This window comes from Podarcis gaigeae (assembly GCF_964106915.1).
Source record: "Podarcis gaigeae genome assembly, chromosome: 10".
Lineage (NCBI taxonomy): Eukaryota > Metazoa > Chordata > Lepidosauria > Squamata > Lacertidae > Podarcis > Podarcis gaigeae.
In genome coordinates, this window is record NC_139686.1 from 23,527,461 (window position 1) to 23,547,992 (window position 20,532).

At 41.6% G+C, this 20,532-nt stretch overlaps 2 protein-coding genes across 2 annotated transcripts in view; one reads left to right on the forward strand and one right to left on the reverse strand.

The window, feature by feature from the left end:
• Positions 1 to 20,532, forward strand: part of TBXAS1 (thromboxane A synthase 1) — a 297,489-nt gene that overhangs the window by 207,975 nt on the left and 68,982 nt on the right. The window lies entirely within an intron of this gene.
• Positions 462 to 20,532, reverse strand: part of LOC310825996 (protein mono-ADP-ribosyltransferase PARP12-like) — a 28,258-nt gene continuing 8,187 nt past the window's right edge. The window contains exons 3-12 of the mRNA XM_083700319.1: positions 19,953 to 20,220; positions 15,988 to 16,089; positions 13,525 to 13,648; positions 12,327 to 12,504; positions 11,442 to 11,562; positions 7,262 to 7,358; positions 6,224 to 6,305; positions 5,040 to 5,170; positions 2,860 to 3,011; positions 462 to 2,530 (exon numbers count right to left, since the gene is read on the reverse strand). Of these exons, the coding sequence (XP_083556445.1) occupies positions 2,271 to 2,530; positions 2,860 to 3,011; positions 5,040 to 5,170; positions 6,224 to 6,305; positions 7,262 to 7,358; positions 11,442 to 11,562; positions 12,327 to 12,504; positions 13,525 to 13,648; positions 15,988 to 16,089; positions 19,953 to 20,220 (1,515 nt within the window). The 3' untranslated portion in view covers positions 462 to 2,270. The remainder of the gene's footprint in view (positions 2,531 to 2,859; positions 3,012 to 5,039; positions 5,171 to 6,223; positions 6,306 to 7,261; positions 7,359 to 11,441; positions 11,563 to 12,326; positions 12,505 to 13,524; positions 13,649 to 15,987; positions 16,090 to 19,952; positions 20,221 to 20,532) is intronic.

The window sequence follows — 20,532 nt, forward strand, 5'->3', positions numbered from 1 at the left end:
AAGTATGAATGGGTCACCTTTACATTAGGATGTCCATCTACTGTACTCCCAACACCCACTCATCCAGAGACATCAACATGCCAAAAGCAGCTTCTGTATACGGCTCTCTGGATAGGACATGTATATCATTCTCCCTTTCTAGGCAAGCCTCTAGTTTCTCTTTCCAGTCCCCCAAAATAACATCTTTTCAAGAAAAGTTATTTACTGGATTGCCCATAAACTAATGGCTTCCATACTTTATCCTGGTTAATGCCAACCAACCACCACTCTTTGCTACTCATCTTTCTTCAAATATAATTTTATCTCTACAGCCCTATTTGCAAAAATGTAATTCACATCCTCTATGCAGCATATCTATTGATGCCAAATGAACATTAAGTGGTGTTGTCCTGCTGTTGGGCAACTTACGGAACACAGAAACAGAGATCTTAAAAAGCAAAAACAGCACCACAAACTCAGGAGCCTTTTTAACTCCAGTCGTTTTAATTCACTTAAAAGACAGATGCATTGCGCGAAAAGGATCGATGCAAATGATACCAGACAGTATCCACTCGAATCTCACAATACTGAAATGCTTTACAGCTATAAGCTAGAGAGCATGTCAACTAGAGTTTCAACAGTGTCTTGAGGAACTCAACGCAAGACCAGCAAAACACATTCACTGCTTAAAAACTGAGCCGTTTAAAAAACCAATCCCAGTATTAATCAGTTATTCAACCAGTTAAGCCCCTCAATGGGCTTAAGTTAAATGATGCATCCAGCCAACTCTATCCACCAAGCTATAACAGCTAAACTTCAGGAGTGGGTTAGGAAAGGGCAGGATTTCAGAGGAACAGCCAGGAGTTTGTAGTGATCTCCCGATTGTTCCTTAGCTTCCGCATGCCCAAACTATTGCAGCCAGATTAAAGCCACCTTTGTTGATATAGCACATGTATATATGCAATGGTGAGTTTCCAAAACTTTTCCAATACTGATTTCCCCAGGTTGCCTATGATGAAGGCTGTCATGCAGATAAACTAAGAGGGCACTGTTTCAGGAAAGGGAAATCCTAGTGAGTACATTTTGTTATAGCATGGAGTTGAGACCCCCCAGGGTCATCTAGTCCAACCCCCTGCAGTGCGGGAATCTCAGCTAAAGTACCCATGACAGAGGGCCATCCAATCTCTGCTTAAAAGCCTCCAAGGAAGGAGAAACTACAATGTCCCAAGGGAGAACTGGAATCAACACTGCTAAAATAAAAGGGCAGAAAAGTCATAGGAGAGTAAGCTGCGGCATTTGGCTTGCTGATGGAAAACAGCAGTCGTTGCCTAGAGTCATAAAGTATTACTGACCCAAGCCACAAAAAAATATTCCACTGTTGGGAATGAAAATAAATGACACTCACAAGCTGCACTAATGATATCAAGCTTCAATGTGCATCCTGCAGGGGGCGGGGCAGGTAGAAATGGAGGCAGTGGTCTCTGGACTGCGTAGCAGGTCATTAGACAACCATTTCAAGAGGTTTCACATAAGACCTGTTGCACTTCACTAACATAGGTAAAGGGACCCCTGGTCATTAGATCCAGTCGCGGGCGACTGGGGTTGCAGCGCTCATCTCGCTTTACTGGCCGAGGGAGCCGGCGTACAGCTTCCGGGTCATGTGGCCAGCATGACTAAGCCACGCCTGGCGAACCAGAGCAGCGCACGTAAATGGCGTTTACCTTCCCGCTGGAGTGGTACCTATTTATCTACTTGCACTGGCGTGCTTTTGAACTGCTAGGTTGGCAGGAGCTGGGACAGAGCAACGGGAGCTCACCCCGTCGCGGGGATTCGAACCGCCGACCTTCTGATCGGCAAGCTCAAGAGGCTCAGTGATTTAACCCACAGCACCACCCGTCTCCCTCTCCTAACATAGTCTTAGTCAATTAAAGCTTGTATGATTAATCAATCAAATCTTATGCTCACAAATAAAATAATAGCCGTGGTGAAGGAAGAATTGCTTTGAGACTATCTCAAAGAAGTCATTCCCTCCTGTGAAAGAGAAAGTAGGCCTTTCCTAACGAGGTGCTTACCACCCACAGATGTGTCAGGAACTTACACAGGAACTTAAAACAATTATGGTTTGGTGTTTGTTTGTTTGTTTTTAAAAAGACTGCCCAAATTAACCAGGAACACTTTTAAAATATCTGTATCTCAATAAGTAAAACACCACATTCCTAATATAAAATGTCTGCTGAAAGCAGCCCGCAAGACAGATAAGCAATGTTATACGCTCCAAAGTAAAGCTCCTCCTAATTTCTGTATTCTATGAGGTATTCGGGATAGATCTGGTGCTTCTCAAAAATGACAAAGATGGATGGATTCTGGGTGCTATTCACACAACTGTCATAGAAGACTGAGTTCTGGCTGTCATTGGCAGGAGGGCGGAGGTAGGAAGACACACCATTCGTAAACTCCCCAACCAACACTCTGGCCAGAAACATGGTCTTGACAGAAGAATTGCTTTTGGTGTAGTTATCAGAATACGAAGCATCTCTTGCAAAGTAGCTTCCTGTAAAGGGGAGAGGGAGTGGAAAGAGACAAAAAAGAAACAGCGCAGAGTAAGGCTACTGACTATTAGTTCAAGGTGGTACAGCAGATGCAACATTAGCAAATCATCCAATAGAAGCTTTACTGTAAGGCCAAAAAAGTAGAATGTTCTTCAAGTTTTCTCACATCAACTGCCCATCTAGGCTGCTCACTGTCCTGCCTCTAAGACAGCAATCTAAAGTACACTTCCTTATAAGTCTCACCGTTCTTTGCAAACCACCCTTTCCCACCCTTAAATTATAAGCAATCCACTTTTCCTTCTGCACAATAGTTTTAACAGAATGAAGTTACCTTTGCCATAGGCTGTGCCGTGGACGCCGCAGATCCTCCAATCAAAGTTCTGCTGGCAGATAGCATCAATGTGGTCTTTTTTGGTCCCGTGAAATAACTGTCTTTCATCCACATCGTTTCCCCCATTTGCCTTCTTCATTTGTTCTTTCTGCCTACAAAGAAGCAAATATTTCAAAGTTCCCTAATGCAGAAACACCCAGGATCTGACAAGAGAGAGCACTGCTTTAGCATAAGCTTCATCCACCCAGGGCTCAAGATTTGCCAATGCAACCCTGCTCCAGATAACATCAATGATGCATCTTTTCTGTAGTGCCCCCACCTGTTCAGAACTCCATCTTCTCAGTGAATGAAAACTTGTGTTTTCTACTTTGCATCTTCAGCAGTTAAGCTCTGATGTTTTGCTCTGTCTTGCTTTTTTGCCTACTGGCCCTTAGATTTTACACATTATTTATTATTATGATTATTTATTGCAAACCACTATGGAGTCTTTGTAGATCCAAACAGTCTATACATACAGTAAGGCTGCAACCCTGGTACCACTAACTTCATTCAACAGGAATAAGCCCCACTGAATTCAACAGGACTTACTTCTGAGTATGGATGGTTGGGACTGCACTGTAAATAAGCAAGTAAATCACACATTTCTTAAGTCATCATCAGATGTTTTGGTGCAAGAGGCTAAACATTCATAACTAATACAGGAGCTTTGTATAAGGCTGCCTGTTCCTTTCCAACTGCCCAACTCAGCCACGCTAATGTGATTTTGCACAATTCAACAGTGTTTTGAGCTCAGATCCAAAAACTAAATGCATGCACGGTGCCTGTCAGAAGTTGTTTTCGAGTATCTTAAGATCACTTTCTTCCACCTCAAGTCTAAAGGGATGTGCTTGGATTAAGAAATAATCAAGAGAGCAACTCTCCTGTATTCTGACATGGCGCCAGATAGCATTATAAATGTCGCCAATCAGGATATGTAGAAAACATAGTGGCCACTTATGAGAGGCACATATATATTCCTATAACAATGTGAACCCAGTTCCAAAACTGAGAAGCAGTCACTTGGATCAGATTATCAAAACTGGTTTCATATACAGAGCAAAAATGACAAAACTCTGAGGAAAAGAAACAGCAACATAATTTTCTACTTTCAGTTTTGCTTCCTGTTTCAATTACTGCAAAAGAAACAGAACTGAAATCTACACACAAACAAGTCAGGGTCTTTGTGGAGCAAAAGTACAGGCACAAACATTGTGCCGTGGTGGCGAAGCAGCCTCCCAACTTCCAAAATGCACCATGGTCTAGTTCAAAGCTTCTGATGGGAAGTTCTGTGCAAAATCGACCACCTGGATACTTGCACATCTGCAGTATCTCAGAGAGCTCAGAGGGGGCTGGTTGGATATGTGTATGTTTTCCCCAAGGGGGAAACAAAAAGGAGGGAGGATAGATGGGGAAACGGCAAGGAAAAAGACTTGGAACTGCCCCCATCCCTGCCCCTCCTCAACACCATGGTCCTGGATCTATCCCAAGCTTAAAGGTAAAGGGAACCCTGACCATTAGGTCCAGTCGTGACCAACTCTGGTCATCTCACTTTATTGGCCGAGGGAGCCGGCGTACAGCTTCCGGGTCATGTGGCCAGCATGACTAAGCCGCTTCTGGTGAACCAGAGCAGCGCACGGAAATGCCGTTTACCTTCCCGCTGGAGCGGGACCTATTTATCTACTTGCACTTTGACGGGCTTTTGAACTGCTAGGCTGGCAGGAGCAGGGACCGAACAATGAGAGGTCACCCCATCACGGGGATTCGAACCGCTGACCTTCTGATCGGCAAGCCCTAGGCTCTGTGGTTTAACCCACAGCGCCACCTGCGTCCCATCCCAAGCTTAGACGCTTCCAATAAATTTAGGCATGGATGTCCTATCACCTTCTTACTTGGCCCAAACACCAAAATATCCCTGCATTGCAGGAGGTTGGACTAGGTGGCCCTCGTGGTCCCTTCCAACTCCACAGTTCTCTGATTCTATGAACACTGCCTGAGTATTTAAACACTGAGGAACACAACAGGACTTCAATCCAGCACTCGGGAATCTTTTCGGATCTCCGCTACGCAGCAGTAAATCTGGGCTTTGGAAAAGTAAAGAGAAAACCAGTTACATAACACCAGAGCAATGAATTTGCACTTACCACCGATATACTTCCCACAGAGCCAAATTCTGGATTCTTTTGACGCTCATAATCAATGCATTTGGCATCGTGCGCTGAAAATTAACCTGGACATTTCTGTACTCCTTGGAAGATGGGAGAAGGGTGATCAGCTGCAAGGCAAAAGGTACAAAGATGCTTCATGAAAATGGCAGCAAGAGTAACTCATGTAACAAAGGTAATTCCAAATGTGCATAAAGAAGATGTGGAGTAGCAGGCCAGAGGTGCAGGGCCCCTCAATACTGATGGCGGGGGGAGAAGGAGAGATAGGTTTTTGACCAGACACTTAAAGGACAATCTCTTGGATCATCCTCATCTCTGGGGCAAAATGTAAGATTACTGATGCTGAATCGTTCTTAAAATATGACCTATTTTGTTATTCTTTAATCTTTATCTGTTGGTTCAGGAGTATAGAAGGTATCAGGCTTGAGAGAAGTATTCCTTGTAAACAGTTATTCAGCAACAGGATGTTACTAGATATGGAACACACATATAAGCCCTGCTATCCTACAGTAGGCTTTTAGCTACCTTTCTGAATGGCAAGGCACAGAGTTCTCATCTACACTCACCCTAATTCTTTGGTGCAGTGGCTTCCTGAATGGGAGAAGTCAGGGAACCCTTATCAAGTCAGGGAGCCCCTTCAAAGACAGTATTTAATGCTGTATCCTTGCATCTCCACAAACCATTTGGCTAATGCATCTCGCCTTTCTCCTGACTTTTGGGAGACTGGCAAAACATTTATATTCTTTGAAGGGGTAAATAACTGCTAACATTGCCCCCCAATGTTCCATTTTACTGGTTTTGTTCTTGAATTTTACTGGATAGGTTAGATATCACTTTATGGAAGCCATGAGGGATAAAAAGGAAAGCTACGAAGGAGGGAAATAGATAATAATGCACATCTCTCATCCTATCACCTTGCCAAAACACAAATTATGGTTCTGCAATAATCAGACTAAACTAATCTGAAAAGATGTGAGTAAAAGCGAATAGTTCTGGAGCATAGAATCAGCCAAGGAGAGTGCTAAAGCTGCCCTTTTCCTTTGGCAGAAGTTAATCATCATCATTGCACAGTGCCTGGACACAATGTCAGTAGGGAAGATGTCATATTGGGTATTGAGGCATTACAGGGACAGCCTGACCCCACACACTTCAGAGTATCCTACCTTATATCCAAGTTCTGGCAAGGCTGACTGGTCCCAGTGAGCTGGAATGTGCGCATTGTCTCCTGTTGACTGCTTGGCCCCACTTTGCAATGGGAAGAGATCAAGCAATTAAGAATTAATGCTTACATATAATATTAAGCTGCCGGGGGAACACACACCTGCTGAATATGTGGTGAAGTGAACACATTCAAGTTTTGAATATTGCCTTAAAACCAAGTGTAAAGACACCAATTAAATTAAGGAGGGATTAAAGCTCCTGTTCAGCAAAACACCCATGCCAGAATCATAACCTTTCCGTCTACAGTACTAATCAGGAGGTTAAAACCCTGATCAGTAAGTCAAGTTTCCTAGGAAGTCGGTTTGAAAAGCAAGTGATGAGAGCTGGGTCAGCCCTAAAGGCACATTCCTGCCATGGATACGAAGTTCTCCACACCTCTTTTCCTTCCAGAATCCTTTATTTATGTTTATATCCCACCTTTCCTCAAAGGAGCTCAATGTAGCTTACAGAATTCCCCTCCTCCCCATTTTATGCTCACAGCAACCCTGTGAATTAGGGTAGGCTGAGAGTGGGTGACTGGCCCAAGGTCACTCAGTGAGCATCGTTACTGTATAGGGATTTGAACCCTGGTCCCGCAGATCCTAGCCCGACACTACACTGGCTTGCTTTAGAGGACAGGCTCTCTCCCAGGAGCCTCCAGCTGCAGTCCTCTCGCTTAAAATAAAGGTTCACAACAGGGGAAAATAACAACAACCTAGAAGAAAAAATACTGAGATTGGCTGGTTCCCTCAACTATTGCAAAACGCTCTTTAGGTGTTTTAGGATTTCCTTTCATTCAAAGGTCCTGTCCCAGTGCACTTTGTTCTCTATTGTTGAACTCAAAACTCTGGAACACCCACAGTGGCCAGGCCTTATTACAGGTTGTGGCAACAATGCGAAAGGCAGACAGCAAGCATTCAATGCTTCCTTCTTTCATGAAATCCTCACTGATGTCCTTTGTAGTGCATAATCTCTATACAGTACAGACTTTGGTCACCAACCTTTTCTTCTTCTTCTCTACTTCCTTTACAGACACAAACTTCGGTCGTCTTCGAACACTTCGTTCTGTCAGGTAACGCAGGTTTTTCTGTTTCATGGCTGGGGAGAAGGGGGAAGCCAAAGAAATATTTAACAGTGCTTACATACAGAAGAGGGACACGGGTGGCGCTGTGGGTTAAACCACAGAGCCTAGGGCTTGCCGATCAGAAGGTCGCGGTTCGAATCCCCGCAATGGGGTGAGCTCCCCTTGCTTGGTCCCTGCTCCTGCCAACCTAGCAGTTCAAAAGCACATCAAAGTGCAAGTAAATAGCTCTGATGGAAAGGTAAACGGCGTTTCCGTGCTCTGCTTCGCCAGAACTGGCTTAGTCATGCTGGCCACATGACCTGGAAGCTGTACGCCGCCTCCCTCAGCCAATAAAGCGAGATGAGAGCCGCAACCCCAGAGCCGTCCACGACTGTACCTAATGGTCAGGGGTCCCTTTACCTTTACATACAGAAGAACATTTATTCCATTTGAAAACGCATTCTGCTGCCAAAGTCATTTATACTCCCTCTTAAAAGAGATCTGAATACCACTGGTTCCAATTTATAACCTAAAACAGAGAAGAGCCAGAAAACCTCTAGAGAACATTCCTTCCTTCAAAATCTTTTAGAATATAATCTGCAGGAAACTTCATCGCTGGCTGATGAAGCAGAGGTGAAACCAATTAATATGGGGCAAAATTGAAAGAAGGCCTATTTGGCTTCTGAAACTCCTGATTTAGAAGATAGGTCTCCATGCAAGGTCCATTCTATACCTGTACCACAGAAGCCATCTAAACACCTAAACTTTACTATGAATCAGCAGCATTCTGCTGGTTGAAAGACTGGCTGCTTCTTGAGAACACAGACATTTTGGATTTAGAAGGTTTTAACAATGTTTTTGGGTGGCATGCATATCTGTGGTATGACAAGGTTAAAGCACATAAAGCATTTAAAAACCATATTGTCAGGAAAGCATTGTTCAATGTTTGGATAAGATATAAGGATTTATTGGAAAATAAAACCCCAAGGTGGTTGTCACCAATGGAAGCAAAAGCCCAGAAAAAGCTCAATATGGAGGCCGAATGTCCGAAATATTGGGAAATTTTGGAACAAGAGGGAGATAGATTGAAACTGCAGAGTTTTGAGAAACTGAAAAACAAAGTGCGAGATTGGCTTCATTATTATCAGATAATGGAGGCATATAATTTGGACAAGAAAATTGGCTTCCAGGTGGAAAAATCAAAATTAGAAACAGAACTGTTAGAACCCAAACTAAGATTTTGTCAAAGATGTATAACTTGCTGTTGAAATGAAACACTCAGGATGAAACGGTGAAATCTGCTATGATTAAATGGGCACAAGATGTTGGACATAACATTATGTTTGCTGACTGGGAACAGTTGTGGACCACAGGTATAAAATTCACGGCATGTAATGCCTTAAGAGAGAATATTATGAAAATGATATACAGGTGGTACATAACCCCAGTCAAGCTCGCAAAAATCTATCATTTGCCCGATAATAAATGTTGGAAATGTAAAGAAACTAAAGGTACATTCTTTCACCTTTGGTGGACGTGCCCAAGGATCAAGGCTTTCTGGGAAATGATCTATAATGAAATGAAAAAGGTATTTAAATATACCTTCCTGAAGAAACCAGAGGCCTTCCTTCTGGGCATTGTCGGCCAATTGGTGTCAAAGAAGGACAGAACTTTTTTTATGTATGCCACAACAGCAGCAAGAATACTTATTGCAAAGTATTGGAAGACACAAGATCTACCCACTTTGGAAGAATGGCAGACGAAGGTGATGGACTATATGGGACTGGCAGAAATGACGGGCAGAATCCGAGACCAGGGAGAAGAGTCGGTGGAAGAAGATTGGAAGAAATTTAAAGACTACCTACAGAAATATTGTAAAATTAATGAATGTTAGAACGATGTTGGATAGAAATTAAGTGGTTTCCAGCTGTAATGCTGTAAGAGAATATGAAAAAAAGGTTATAAACAGGTAAAAATCTAAGGGTAAGGATTTGCTGAACCAACAATTCGAAGTGGAATACAAAGGGAGGTATGAGGAGGTCCGGGAAATAAGTTAAAGGAAAAGTAGTAAATGGAAAATCTGTGTGTTTTTAATTATTTTTATTTTGTATTTTTGTTATTTTCTTTTTTTCATTTTTATTGTGATACTTTAAAAAACCTTAATAAATATTCTATTAAAAAAACACAAAATCTTTTAGAATATAATCTGCAGGAAACTTCATCGCTGGCTGATGAAGCAGAGATGAAACCAATTAATATGGGGCAAAATTGAAAGAAGGCCTATTTGGCTTCTGAAACTCCTGATTTAGAAGATAGATCTCCATGCAAGGTCCATTCTATACCTGTACCACAGAAGCCATCTTAGAAAAGACCACCGCCGTCTAATAAACAGAATAATCCCTCCGGTTGAGCAGAAGGCTTTTTATTCTATCTTGGCTTAACAAAATATGAATTACTCTTCTGGCTATGCATGTAGCCCCTTCTCCTCTCTCTTTGAAATGAACCAAGGAACAACTGACTATAGTCCAAACCAGGAAACGATGGTTACCAACTTCAGAACAAGCAAGGATATCAAGCCATGGCTTGGAAGAAGTCCACCTGATTTTGTTTGCTCACCTAAGTAAAGGGCTGCATGCAGAGACACAAGGCTCATTCATACCTTGGCTTATTAGGCGGAAATATGTTCATCTGAATGTGGCCATTGTGTGGCCTTAGTTCAATGGTAGAGCACATATGCTTTGCATGCAGAAGGTTCCAGCATCTACAGTAAAAAAAAGATACTAGATAGCATGGCAAGGAAGGACCTCTGCTATGGAGAGCTTTTTAAGTATACATTACCAGGTTAGAGGGATCAATGGTCTAGCTCAGTATACAGCAGCAGCAAGTGGACTTCTGGCACTGGGGTGGAAAACCTGATCGAACCAGTGGGCCAGATCCTTATCTCCCCTACCTCCTATGGGCCAAATATGACAAGAGGTTACACACCTGTCAAATCACCTGATGTCACAATGACATCATGCAATGTTTCATGGGATTTGGGATTCACGAAGAACCCTGTGCAGCGCTGATCAGCAGACTTGGAAGTCACCACCTAGCAACTAATGGGAAGTGATTTCAAGCCGGTTTTCTTCATGGGTAGAGCTTCCCCCAGCAGCAGGGAAGAGAATTCTGTCGACATCAGGGCTTAAAGAAAGGGTTTGGAATGCACTTCAAAGTCTTCCAAAGAACTAGACATCTGCATGGATACGATGCATGACGTGGATCCAGCTGTTTCTCTACCTGCTGCACACCTGACATCACATTTGACAGGTGTGCAAATATCCAGAGTGTGGGGTCAGGTGGCATAACTGTGAGGAATTATAAAATATGCGTCAAGCCATTGTGTCCACGATGAATGCATTGTGTTGACTGGGTTTAATTCATTGACAATAATTTCTGATCAAATCCCACAACCCTCTGCATCTCTGGCCATTTCCTCTACTGCCCATCTCTCTTGCTTGACAAGTCATGTATGCAGCCCAGTTGCTTCCAGTTGCTTCGCCAGACAGGCATCCTGGGCCATAAAGATAGTGGGCAAGTTTCTTTGATGTAGCTTTTCTGATATGTTAATCTTAGGGCCAGGAAACAGATCTCATCTGAAGGTGATAATGATCGCTGTCCTCCTGGCCATCCTTCTTATCATGTATATTGCTTGTTTATCACCTCCAGGGTTGCCAAATGCACTCCTTTGTAGTTCTGTTTTGTTTACCCCAAAAGTATGTGTGCTTAATTAGTTTTGGTAGTTTAACTTTGTCCCCACATGGGGTTTGTTGAAATGCTCAGAAGAAATCTGATTGGTTCTTACGAACACTCTGTAAAAAGTTCTTTTGTGAATAAAACCACCTGGGTCAGGGGGTGGACAGAGACTATTATACGCACCCTTCCCAGAGTCTTGCTGGTTCAAGCCTCTGTGTGTATTCTTATTAATCAGAGTTCAATCCTTCCTTTACTTTGAGAACGCCTGACAGGTGGGCAAAACTGGGACCCATGCCGAGCCAAATCTGGCCCAAAAAGTGTTCCTTGCCCCTGTTCCAGCAGATTATATTTAAGCACACCTCAGTTGATTCAATGAGACCTACCTTTGAAATCAAGCTCGTATTTGTGTTTTCCAGCTGAAAACGTGAGTGTTGGAGACGCTTCAGACTGATAGGCTTTTTCCAAGTCAAAGCAGGACACTGTGGCGGCAGAGTGATCAACATCCTAGCAGCAGAGAAGAAATCACATCCCTTTTTAAAAATAGAAAGCCAAGAACTTTCTTTGAGGAAACCTTACAATCTACAGGGGTCTAAAGCGTGAGATATACTGGACTGTACAAAAAAATATTCACCCTTTATAAGCAAGCATGCATGGGATGGATTTGCAACAATTGCTCAGAACATTAGAGAGGCAAGAAATGACTAGAAAGCAAGACAGTGTTTCTCCATTAAGTGGAATAGATTTTCAAAGTTCGGCAAAATCAGGTAGTCGAAAGGCACAAAATCCAGTCAGAAGTTGTTATTTAAAAGCCAGAGAAACTAAAAAAGATCTTCAATTAGCACCAAACAGACTGCAAAGGCATCACCAGCTGAGCCTCCTTGGGGAAAACATTCCCTAACAGTGGCAACACCAGCATGAAGGCTCTTGGTTGTTTTTGTTTTTTGTTTAGTACCGTTCCTGCTTTATTTGTTGCACTTAAAAAAAATTATGCTTCCTATTTTGTTTTGGGAACAGCAATATTGAAGGACTGGGCAGAAATGTTCCAAATAAATAAATCTGACCCACAGGTGTGGTCTTAAACAGAGTTCTGATCTACTTCAAGGAAGACTACACAGAAAAATGTTCCAGCAGGTTGTGAAGCAAGACAATTGCTGAGAGAGGGATGCCAACTAGATTTCAAGCTTGTCTATCTGCACCACTTTACAATGCTCAAAAAGGGTCACCACAATACGACTTGCTTCAGTGCAGCATGACCCCATGTTACTTACTTCCTTTCCATATTCATTCCACACCCCATATTCATCCTTCCAGTACCAGATCCAATCAGTTGTGAGAATATAGTGAGGCGCCATGGTCACAGAAGATGCAGTGGAGAGCCGTCTAATTTTGGCAGTGCCACAAGTCATACTGGAGAAAATGATGTCTGCAGCGCTGTTGTAGTAAGTTCTGTGCACAATTGGGTTTCGGGGGGGTGGGGGGGGTGTTAGAGTCAACTTGAAAGATTTCCAAAGAACTAAATATTCTTTACTACTAATAATGTTGAGATCTGCTACTTTCTGCAAGCCAGCATGATTTTTTTAATTATTCCACCCTTAACCAAGAGTAATTTCATTGTTAAAAGCATTTAAAGCAGTGACGCTGTGCTGCAAATTCTCCCTTTTTCATGAAGAAGTTTCCAGGAGGCTGGTGTGCTTCTCCCCCAAACTCCCTGAAGCTTAGATTGTTTTTCACAGATGAACTGTCCCAGTTGGCTACTGCTGCAGCACTATTCTTTTTTTCCCATCCCCAGACTAGCTTTTTTCCTTATAGTGACTAGTTAATTTTGACTAGCTCCATGAAGTTCTGTAATGATGTTGCCGTGAGAATCCCGGGAACTGTAGTTTGTTAAGGGTGCTGGGAATTGTAGCTCTGTGCAGATGAATATACAGTTCTTAGGATTCTTCGGGGGAATGCATGTGCTTCAGATGTGTGTTGAATGTGTTTTTAATGTACGGTGTGGATCTGCCCTCGCTTTCAGTGGGATATTATTCACGGTTAAAGTCAGATCATATCCCAAGTGTTAAAAAAGCATGCGGATGCCACAACTGCAAGTCCCATTCTGCCATCTTGAGACCTAGAACCCTCCCTTTCAACCTCAAGATGGCGAAAAAAAACTTCCATGAATCTAAGATGACTTCTAAGACTGCACAAATATAATTTTAAAAGAGCCCAAACACACATACACAATGCATTTTGGTTCTTTTCCCCACATGAAGCCTAAGCCGATTTCAAATGTTTCCCCACCAGCTTAAATCAAGGCTCTGTGCACTACAAAAGCAGTTAAGCCATTAAAAAGACAAAATAAAACATTCAAGTAGTAATCCACCAGCAGAGTTAATTACTAAAGAAAATATAAACAAACAGCAAAAAGACCTGTATCGCTAAAATTCAGAGCCAAACAAGAACGCATTATTAATGTATCTATACCTGTCAATAACGGGGTCACAGTAGGCCTGTTCAATTTTCTCCATATCCTTCAGATCTTCCCACTGGGTCCCATTAAGTATTTGCCATCTGTATGGCAAATGGAAGTGATCTCGAATACACTTATCTAGACAAATAAAACCAAGTTGTGTTAAAACCCTTGGTCATCTACCCATGGGCTTTACTGAAGAAACACTGAGGGGCTGGTGCTAAACACACAGGATGTGAAGCGAACCACAAATGCTTGCAAGGAGAAAGCTGGGACAAGGCGTTCAGAATTTTCCATTTAACCAGTTGTCTCCATCCAGTTGAGGAGAGGGAAGCCTGCAAATCCAAGGCTCACTTAGGATTGATTAATCTACATTCATACTAAACATGCAAATACAACCGAGACATTTGTCATTTAAGGTTACTACATTCATATGGTATACTCAAGCACTCAAGGTGGTTTGCAATTTAAAATAATGGATTGCAAGCCAAGAGACATGACACAAAAGGAAAAAGGAACTGCAAGGGAAGAAGAAGGTAAGCACCTATCATCTGGACCTTGTTCATGGCATGGAATGTAGGACAGCACACCCAAAACTGACCTACAGGTTATATTATGCACAGGTAAAAGCATTTGGATTTTAGGACCACTAGGAACATGCCATCTCCAGATGGACCAAGGGGGAGGACAGGTTTATACTCCCCCATTGCTACACACGAGCCAGATATCGCTACACACGAGCCAGGCTGAAGATACAGTATTGTTTAAACCAGTTACATAACAACTGCGTGGAATGGCTGGAGCAGTTCTGGGAGAGGGTCTTGCTTACTCACCTTCCAAAGCAGCCAGGTGCAATGGTTGCTGATGGCATGATAGTCCAGATGTAGCCCTGCCAGTATAAAAGTATCAATACTTCCCTGTCTCTATTAGAATTGATTCTCCTGATGCCTGCTAAGAATTCAGCCTGCCTACTTTGCAGTGAGTCATATGGGCATCTTAGTCACCTTGAAGTTAATCTAACAGCCAGCCATTTACAATATGGTGCTGAAGTGCAGAAACTTAATGCTACTGTAGGAGTAACAGAAGAGCAGCACATTTTTATTTAAAGTTGGTTTGAGAGAGGGAATTTTTTTTGAAACTTTTGTTTTTAAACAAATAAAAATACAAGAACCATTAAACATCCAGCAGTACATCTAATGACCTTTAAGCCAGTGTTTCCCAAACTTGGGTCTCCAGCTGGTTTTTTGGACTACAGTTCCCAGCATCCCTAGCTAGCAGGACCAACTGCAAGGATGATGGGAACTGTAGTCCAAAAACACAGCTGGAGACCCAAGTTTGGGAAACACTGCTCTAGACCAGTGTTTCCCAACCTTGTGCCTCCAGATGTTTTTGGCCTACAACTCCCATCATCCCTAGCTAGCAAGACCAGTGGTCAGGGATGATGGGAGTTGTAGGCCAAAAACATCTGGAGGCACAAGGTTGGGAAACACTGCTCTAGACATAAACTTATACATTCAACATTCAAACATTTTACTTAATGTAACCTGTCTACTGAGAATATTGAACAGGTGGTATAACAAGGTCTTAATTTGGGCCATTAACATAGAGGTTTGGGGTTTTAAGCCCCAAAAGTAAACTAGTGAGTTTAGTAAACACTTAATAAATCAACATGGTAGAAAACAGAATAGCAAGGATGCTTAAATATTTGCAAAAAATACCTTCCCATCACAAATGGATGGGGGACCTCTTCCACCAAGCAGGTCCGATCTTTGTCTCCAGCCACTCTGTGGGTCAACAATGACAAGTGAGAGGGGCCACCTATACGTCAATCATCTGACATCATGGGGTAACACGCTGGCAAAGCAGCATCTGGCAATACTATACTCTCTGATGAAGGGTTTCATTCATCTTGCTCTCTGCCAGGGCCTGCTTCACAGGCAATATGCTTGCAACCAGCACCCAGCAGGACTGAGAGTTTCCTTCCCAGCCAGTATCTGATGTCACACATTTACATCAGAGGATTTAAATGATGGCATGGTGGGAGGAGAAATGGCCTCATGGGCCAAACTGGACTCCCTTGGTGGGCCAATATTGGCTTGTGGGCCAGAGATTCCCCACCCCTGGCATAAGGGGAATTATTATTGCATATAGTCCACGTCAGGCAATTTAAGAGACACCACTCAATTCATACGCACAAGTACAGAATAAAGTAAAGGGATCTTCTTCAAAGTACATCTGTTGCAGGCAGGGGCAAGTAAAAGAGAGAGGCTAGCATACTAGCCGACATTATTTTTCAAGTGGCTCAAGGCGAAATAAATAATAAAGTTTAAATAATAATTTCTTAGGGAATGATGCCAATAGATCATTTTTGCAAAGTTTGAAAGTACATAAAAACAAGGGGGGATGGACAGTGATACATACGCACACATGCAAAAGAAAAGCTTGATAGAATCCAACACAGGTTTTATTTCACTTACCTTGAAAGCTACAACTTTTCCTAATGTGGTATAAGCATATAAAATCTGAATCTTCGCTGCTGTTTGTGGTTGATGGTACCTGACCGCTGCTCAATTTTCTTTCTGAGAAAGCAGGAAAACACAGACTCTAGCTCAGTGTTTCGCAACCTGAGGATTGCACCTGGTAACTGGACTACAAAGCCCGTGCAAGTGGGTTGCAGGCTTTATAAGTAAACCCAAATTTATTCCATGTAATCTTCAACTGGTATGATGAATATTCTTCTAACATTTTGCTTAGCATATTCTTAGCATCATTACATATCTTTAGGCGCCAGGTGAAAACATTTCTGTATAACCAGCTGATGAACATTGTATGGCTTTTTTAATGTGTTTGTGGGAAGGGGGTTATTGGTTTGTTTTTATTTTATTATGTATTTTGGATTTTCTTTTTGTATTTTTATGTTGTGAACCACCCTGAGATTTTCAGATGAAGAGGTATACAAATTTAATAAATAAACATCTTGACTGCTCTGGGTTCCTGAGTACTTCGAGATCTGAAAACCCAGTTAGAGTTGTCTTCCTCAAGTCAGTGCTTAAATAATAGTCATTCCTACTAGATATTTTAAATGTGGCAGTTGTTCATATTGTGCACAACCTTTACAACTTAAACAATGCATTCAATTCTGTAGATGGCAGGTTTTTATCGAAAAGTTCCACTACTGGCCAATCAGTTAATGTTATACATCTTATTATGTCCTTGTCCTTTTATATATAGGACAAACTAGAAGAGACGAGAATGTTTGCTTTGTGAGCATCAAAGCAAAATCTCTGCACACATCAAGGAAGCCCAATTAATTAATGCAAGCCTACTCCTGAGGAGTTAGAAAGATTTTTTTTGTTACAGAACAAGTACACGGGTCTTTGTACAAAGGGAAAGATCCCCATGTAACATTACATAAATGTGAGGCATATCGGGTTTCTATGTTTGAACTCTGTAAATCCTAATGGACTCAACAGTAAGTCTAACCAATCTGCATTCTTGTAACATCTGTTTCCAATTACTAATAATTAGTCACAGGAGGTAGCAGGTTCACAGCTATTACAAATTATGTTTCATGAAAGTAGTGGTTATGCTGTTTTAGCCCTGGGAAGAGTGGAAGAATGTAATGGGTGAAATTTCCTATTTGCGTCCTTTATAAGGGTATTTCTTGCATATTTTGAAAAAGTATATGATATATAACATTAGGTCATGTTCACAATGAAGAACTCATGATGAAAGCAGCTGCTCTGGTTAATGAGCTTTTATCAGTCAGAGGTGCATTTAAAGAAGCTGGTTGCAGCCCACAAAGAAGTTTTGTTGTTAAAACTCTTCCCAAGGACTCTAGATTACTTTTATGTGAAAAAGACCAATTAGCTGAAACAGACCAGTGTTCTGTCTCCAACTATTACGCCATATTTCTTTTACTCATTTTATTTTTTTTTTTTTAATAAAATTTTTATTAGGGTTTTTTACAGAATAGAATACAAAGACAATAAACAACCTTACTTTTATCTCAACAGAATTTCATAACTTCTTTGGACTTCCTCACATCTCCCACTGCCAATTTCATCATCATAAATTTTTTTCATGCAATTTATCATCTAGTTTGCAAATTTTATAACCGCTTATTTAAATATAGTTCTCTGAAAATTTGTTTCTCTTAATCTCGCTTTACATCCCATTCCAATCCGATTTTGTGGTGGCCAATTATTTATGATCAAACATCCTACTTAACTTTCCACCAAATCACAATATTTTTGTAAATAAGTCTTAAATTTCCTCCAATCTTCTTCAACCCTCTCTTCTCCCAGGTCTCGAATTCTGCCAGTCATCTCTGCCAGTTGCATATAATCCATCAGCTGCATCTGCCATTCTTCCAGCGTGGGTAGATCTTGAGTTTTCCACTTCTTAGCGATAAGTATCCTTGCTGCTGCTGTTGCGTACAAAAAGAATGTTCGATCCTTCTTTGGCACCATCTGGCCGACAATGCCCAAGAGGAAGGCCTCTGGTTTCTTAAGGAAGGTATACTTAAATACCTTTTTCAGCTCATTATATATCATTTCCCAGAAGGCCTTCACCCTGGGACAAGTCCACCAGAGGTGAAAGAATGTTCCTTCATTTTCCTTACATTTCCAACATTTATTGTCTGGCACATGGCATATTTTGGCAAGTTTAACTGGGGTCATGTACCACCTATATATCATTTTCATTACATTTTCCTTCAGAGCATTACATGCCGTGAAGTTCATCCCCGTGGTCCACAACCTTTCCCAATCCTCAAACATAATATTATGCCCAATATCCTGTGCCCACTTTATCATAGCCGACTTAACCATTTCATCTTGTGTATTCCATTTCAACAGCAAGTTATACATTCTTGAGAGTACTTTAGTCTTAGGTTCTAACAATTCTGTTTCCAACTTCGATTTCTCCACCTGGAATCCTAACTTTTTATCATTTTTAAAAATTTCTTGGATCTGAGCGTAGTGTAACCAGTCTCGCACTTTGTCTTTCATTTTTTCCAAACTCTGCAATTTCCAATTATTGCCCTCTTTCTCTATTATTTCCCAATATTTCGGCCATTTGGCCTCCATATTGGGTCTTTTTCGGGCCTTGGCCTCCAGAGGTGATAGCCATCTTGGAGTTTTATTTTCCAATAGGTCTTTGTATTTTGTCCAGACATTAAACACTGCTTTCCTGACAATATGATTCTTAAAGGCCTTATTGATCTTAACTTTATCATACCATAAGTATGCATGCCAACCAAATGCATTGTTAAAACCTTCCAGATCTAAGACATCAGTGTCTTCTAGAAGTAGCCAGTCTTTTAGCCAGCAGAAAGCTGCGGCTTCATAGTACAGCCTTAAGTCTGGCAGGGCAAAGCCCCCTCTTTCTTTCGCATCAGTTAATATCTTAAACTTAATTCTGGGCTTTTTGCCCTGCCAGACAAATTTAGAAATATCTCTCTGCCACTTCCTGAAACACTCCGTCTTGTCCACTATTTGCAATGTTTGAAACAAAAACAACATCTTAGGCAATACATTCATCTTAATAGCAGCAATTCGGCCTAGCAAAGAAAGCTTCAATTTTGACCAACTGTCCAAGTCTCTCTTAATTTCAGACCAACATTTTTCATAATTGTCCTTAAATAGACTCAAATTTTTTGCTGTTATGTTTACCCCTAGGTACTTTACTTTTTTAACCACAGTTAGTTCTGTTTCTCTCTGAAACCGTTCTGACTCTGTATCTGTCAAGTTTTTTCCCAACACCTTAGTTTTCTGTTTATTTAGTTTAAAACCCGCTACCCGACCAAAGTCCTGAATCAATTGTAACACTCTTTTTGTGCTAGATTCTGGCTCTTGCAATGTCAAAACAAGGTCATCTGCAAAAGCTTTAAGTTTATATTGTTTCGCTCCGATCTGAATCCCTTGCACCAACCGGTCCCCTCTAATCAAGTTCAAGAGCACCTCCAGGACAGAAATAAACAGCAAAGGGGAAATCGGGCAGCCTTGTCGTGTCCCTTTTTCAATCTTCTTTTACTCATTTTATTGTTTATTCTTCCTGTACAACTCAGCTTCCTATGTTCACAATTCCAAACTGCTGGCCAACTTAATAATTGGTCACATGGCCCCACTATTTTATCTGAAAGGTTCTCTTCTCCTTTCTTAGAAGGCAAGCCAAGATAGCTCTTAAAACTCACAGGGCAGTAGCTACAGACCCTGCCTCCCCATCTCCTTCACTGGGCAAAAGATTATCAATATATTTACAGCATTGCTATATTGATCTGGTTGGGGAAACCCAGTCAGATGGGCAGGGTATAAATAATAAAATTATAATAATTATAATTATTAACCTTCTGTTCCTGACATTCACAGTGAGTAGCAGCTACTGTACTATCAATATTGGGGATTTCTATAGTGTTATAAAAGAGAATGAAGCACTCTACCTCTGCTAGTTGATGCTGTTGAGCTATTTTTGATGTCATATGCATTCCTGTAGATCAAGGGAATTTTGGTGATCGTGGCATGGCTCATTCCTCGCTTCTCCAGCTTCTCGTAACACTCTGAGTTAGTAATGTCATGTGAGCGCTTGCAGGTACTCCCAAACCTGCACTCTCCTTGGAGGTAGTACTGACAAATGTGGAGTTTGACACAGATCTTCTTAAAGGTGCAAGATCCATAGGGTCCGTCCCCTTTGTTATAGTATGGACATATCTAACAACAAAAAGGAGGAGAAGAAGAAAAAATCAAGACACATAAATTCATTTAAAGCAAATAGACTAGAGTAAGATGTAAACACAGGAGTAGCAATGCCTGAATGTTTTCAAGGAGCAAGAGCAACGCGAATGTGGCCCTGTAACAAAATCAGAGCTCCATTCTATTCATATCTGTTTTCTGTCTTGTCACAGCACTCACTGAACATGCTCAGTCCTTAATGGCCTGATTCGGAGTGTCTCCTCCCTTTCCTGTCTCTTCATTCTATACTTCCTCCCATTTGGCTGTCAGTCTCCACATCCCAACTTAGTC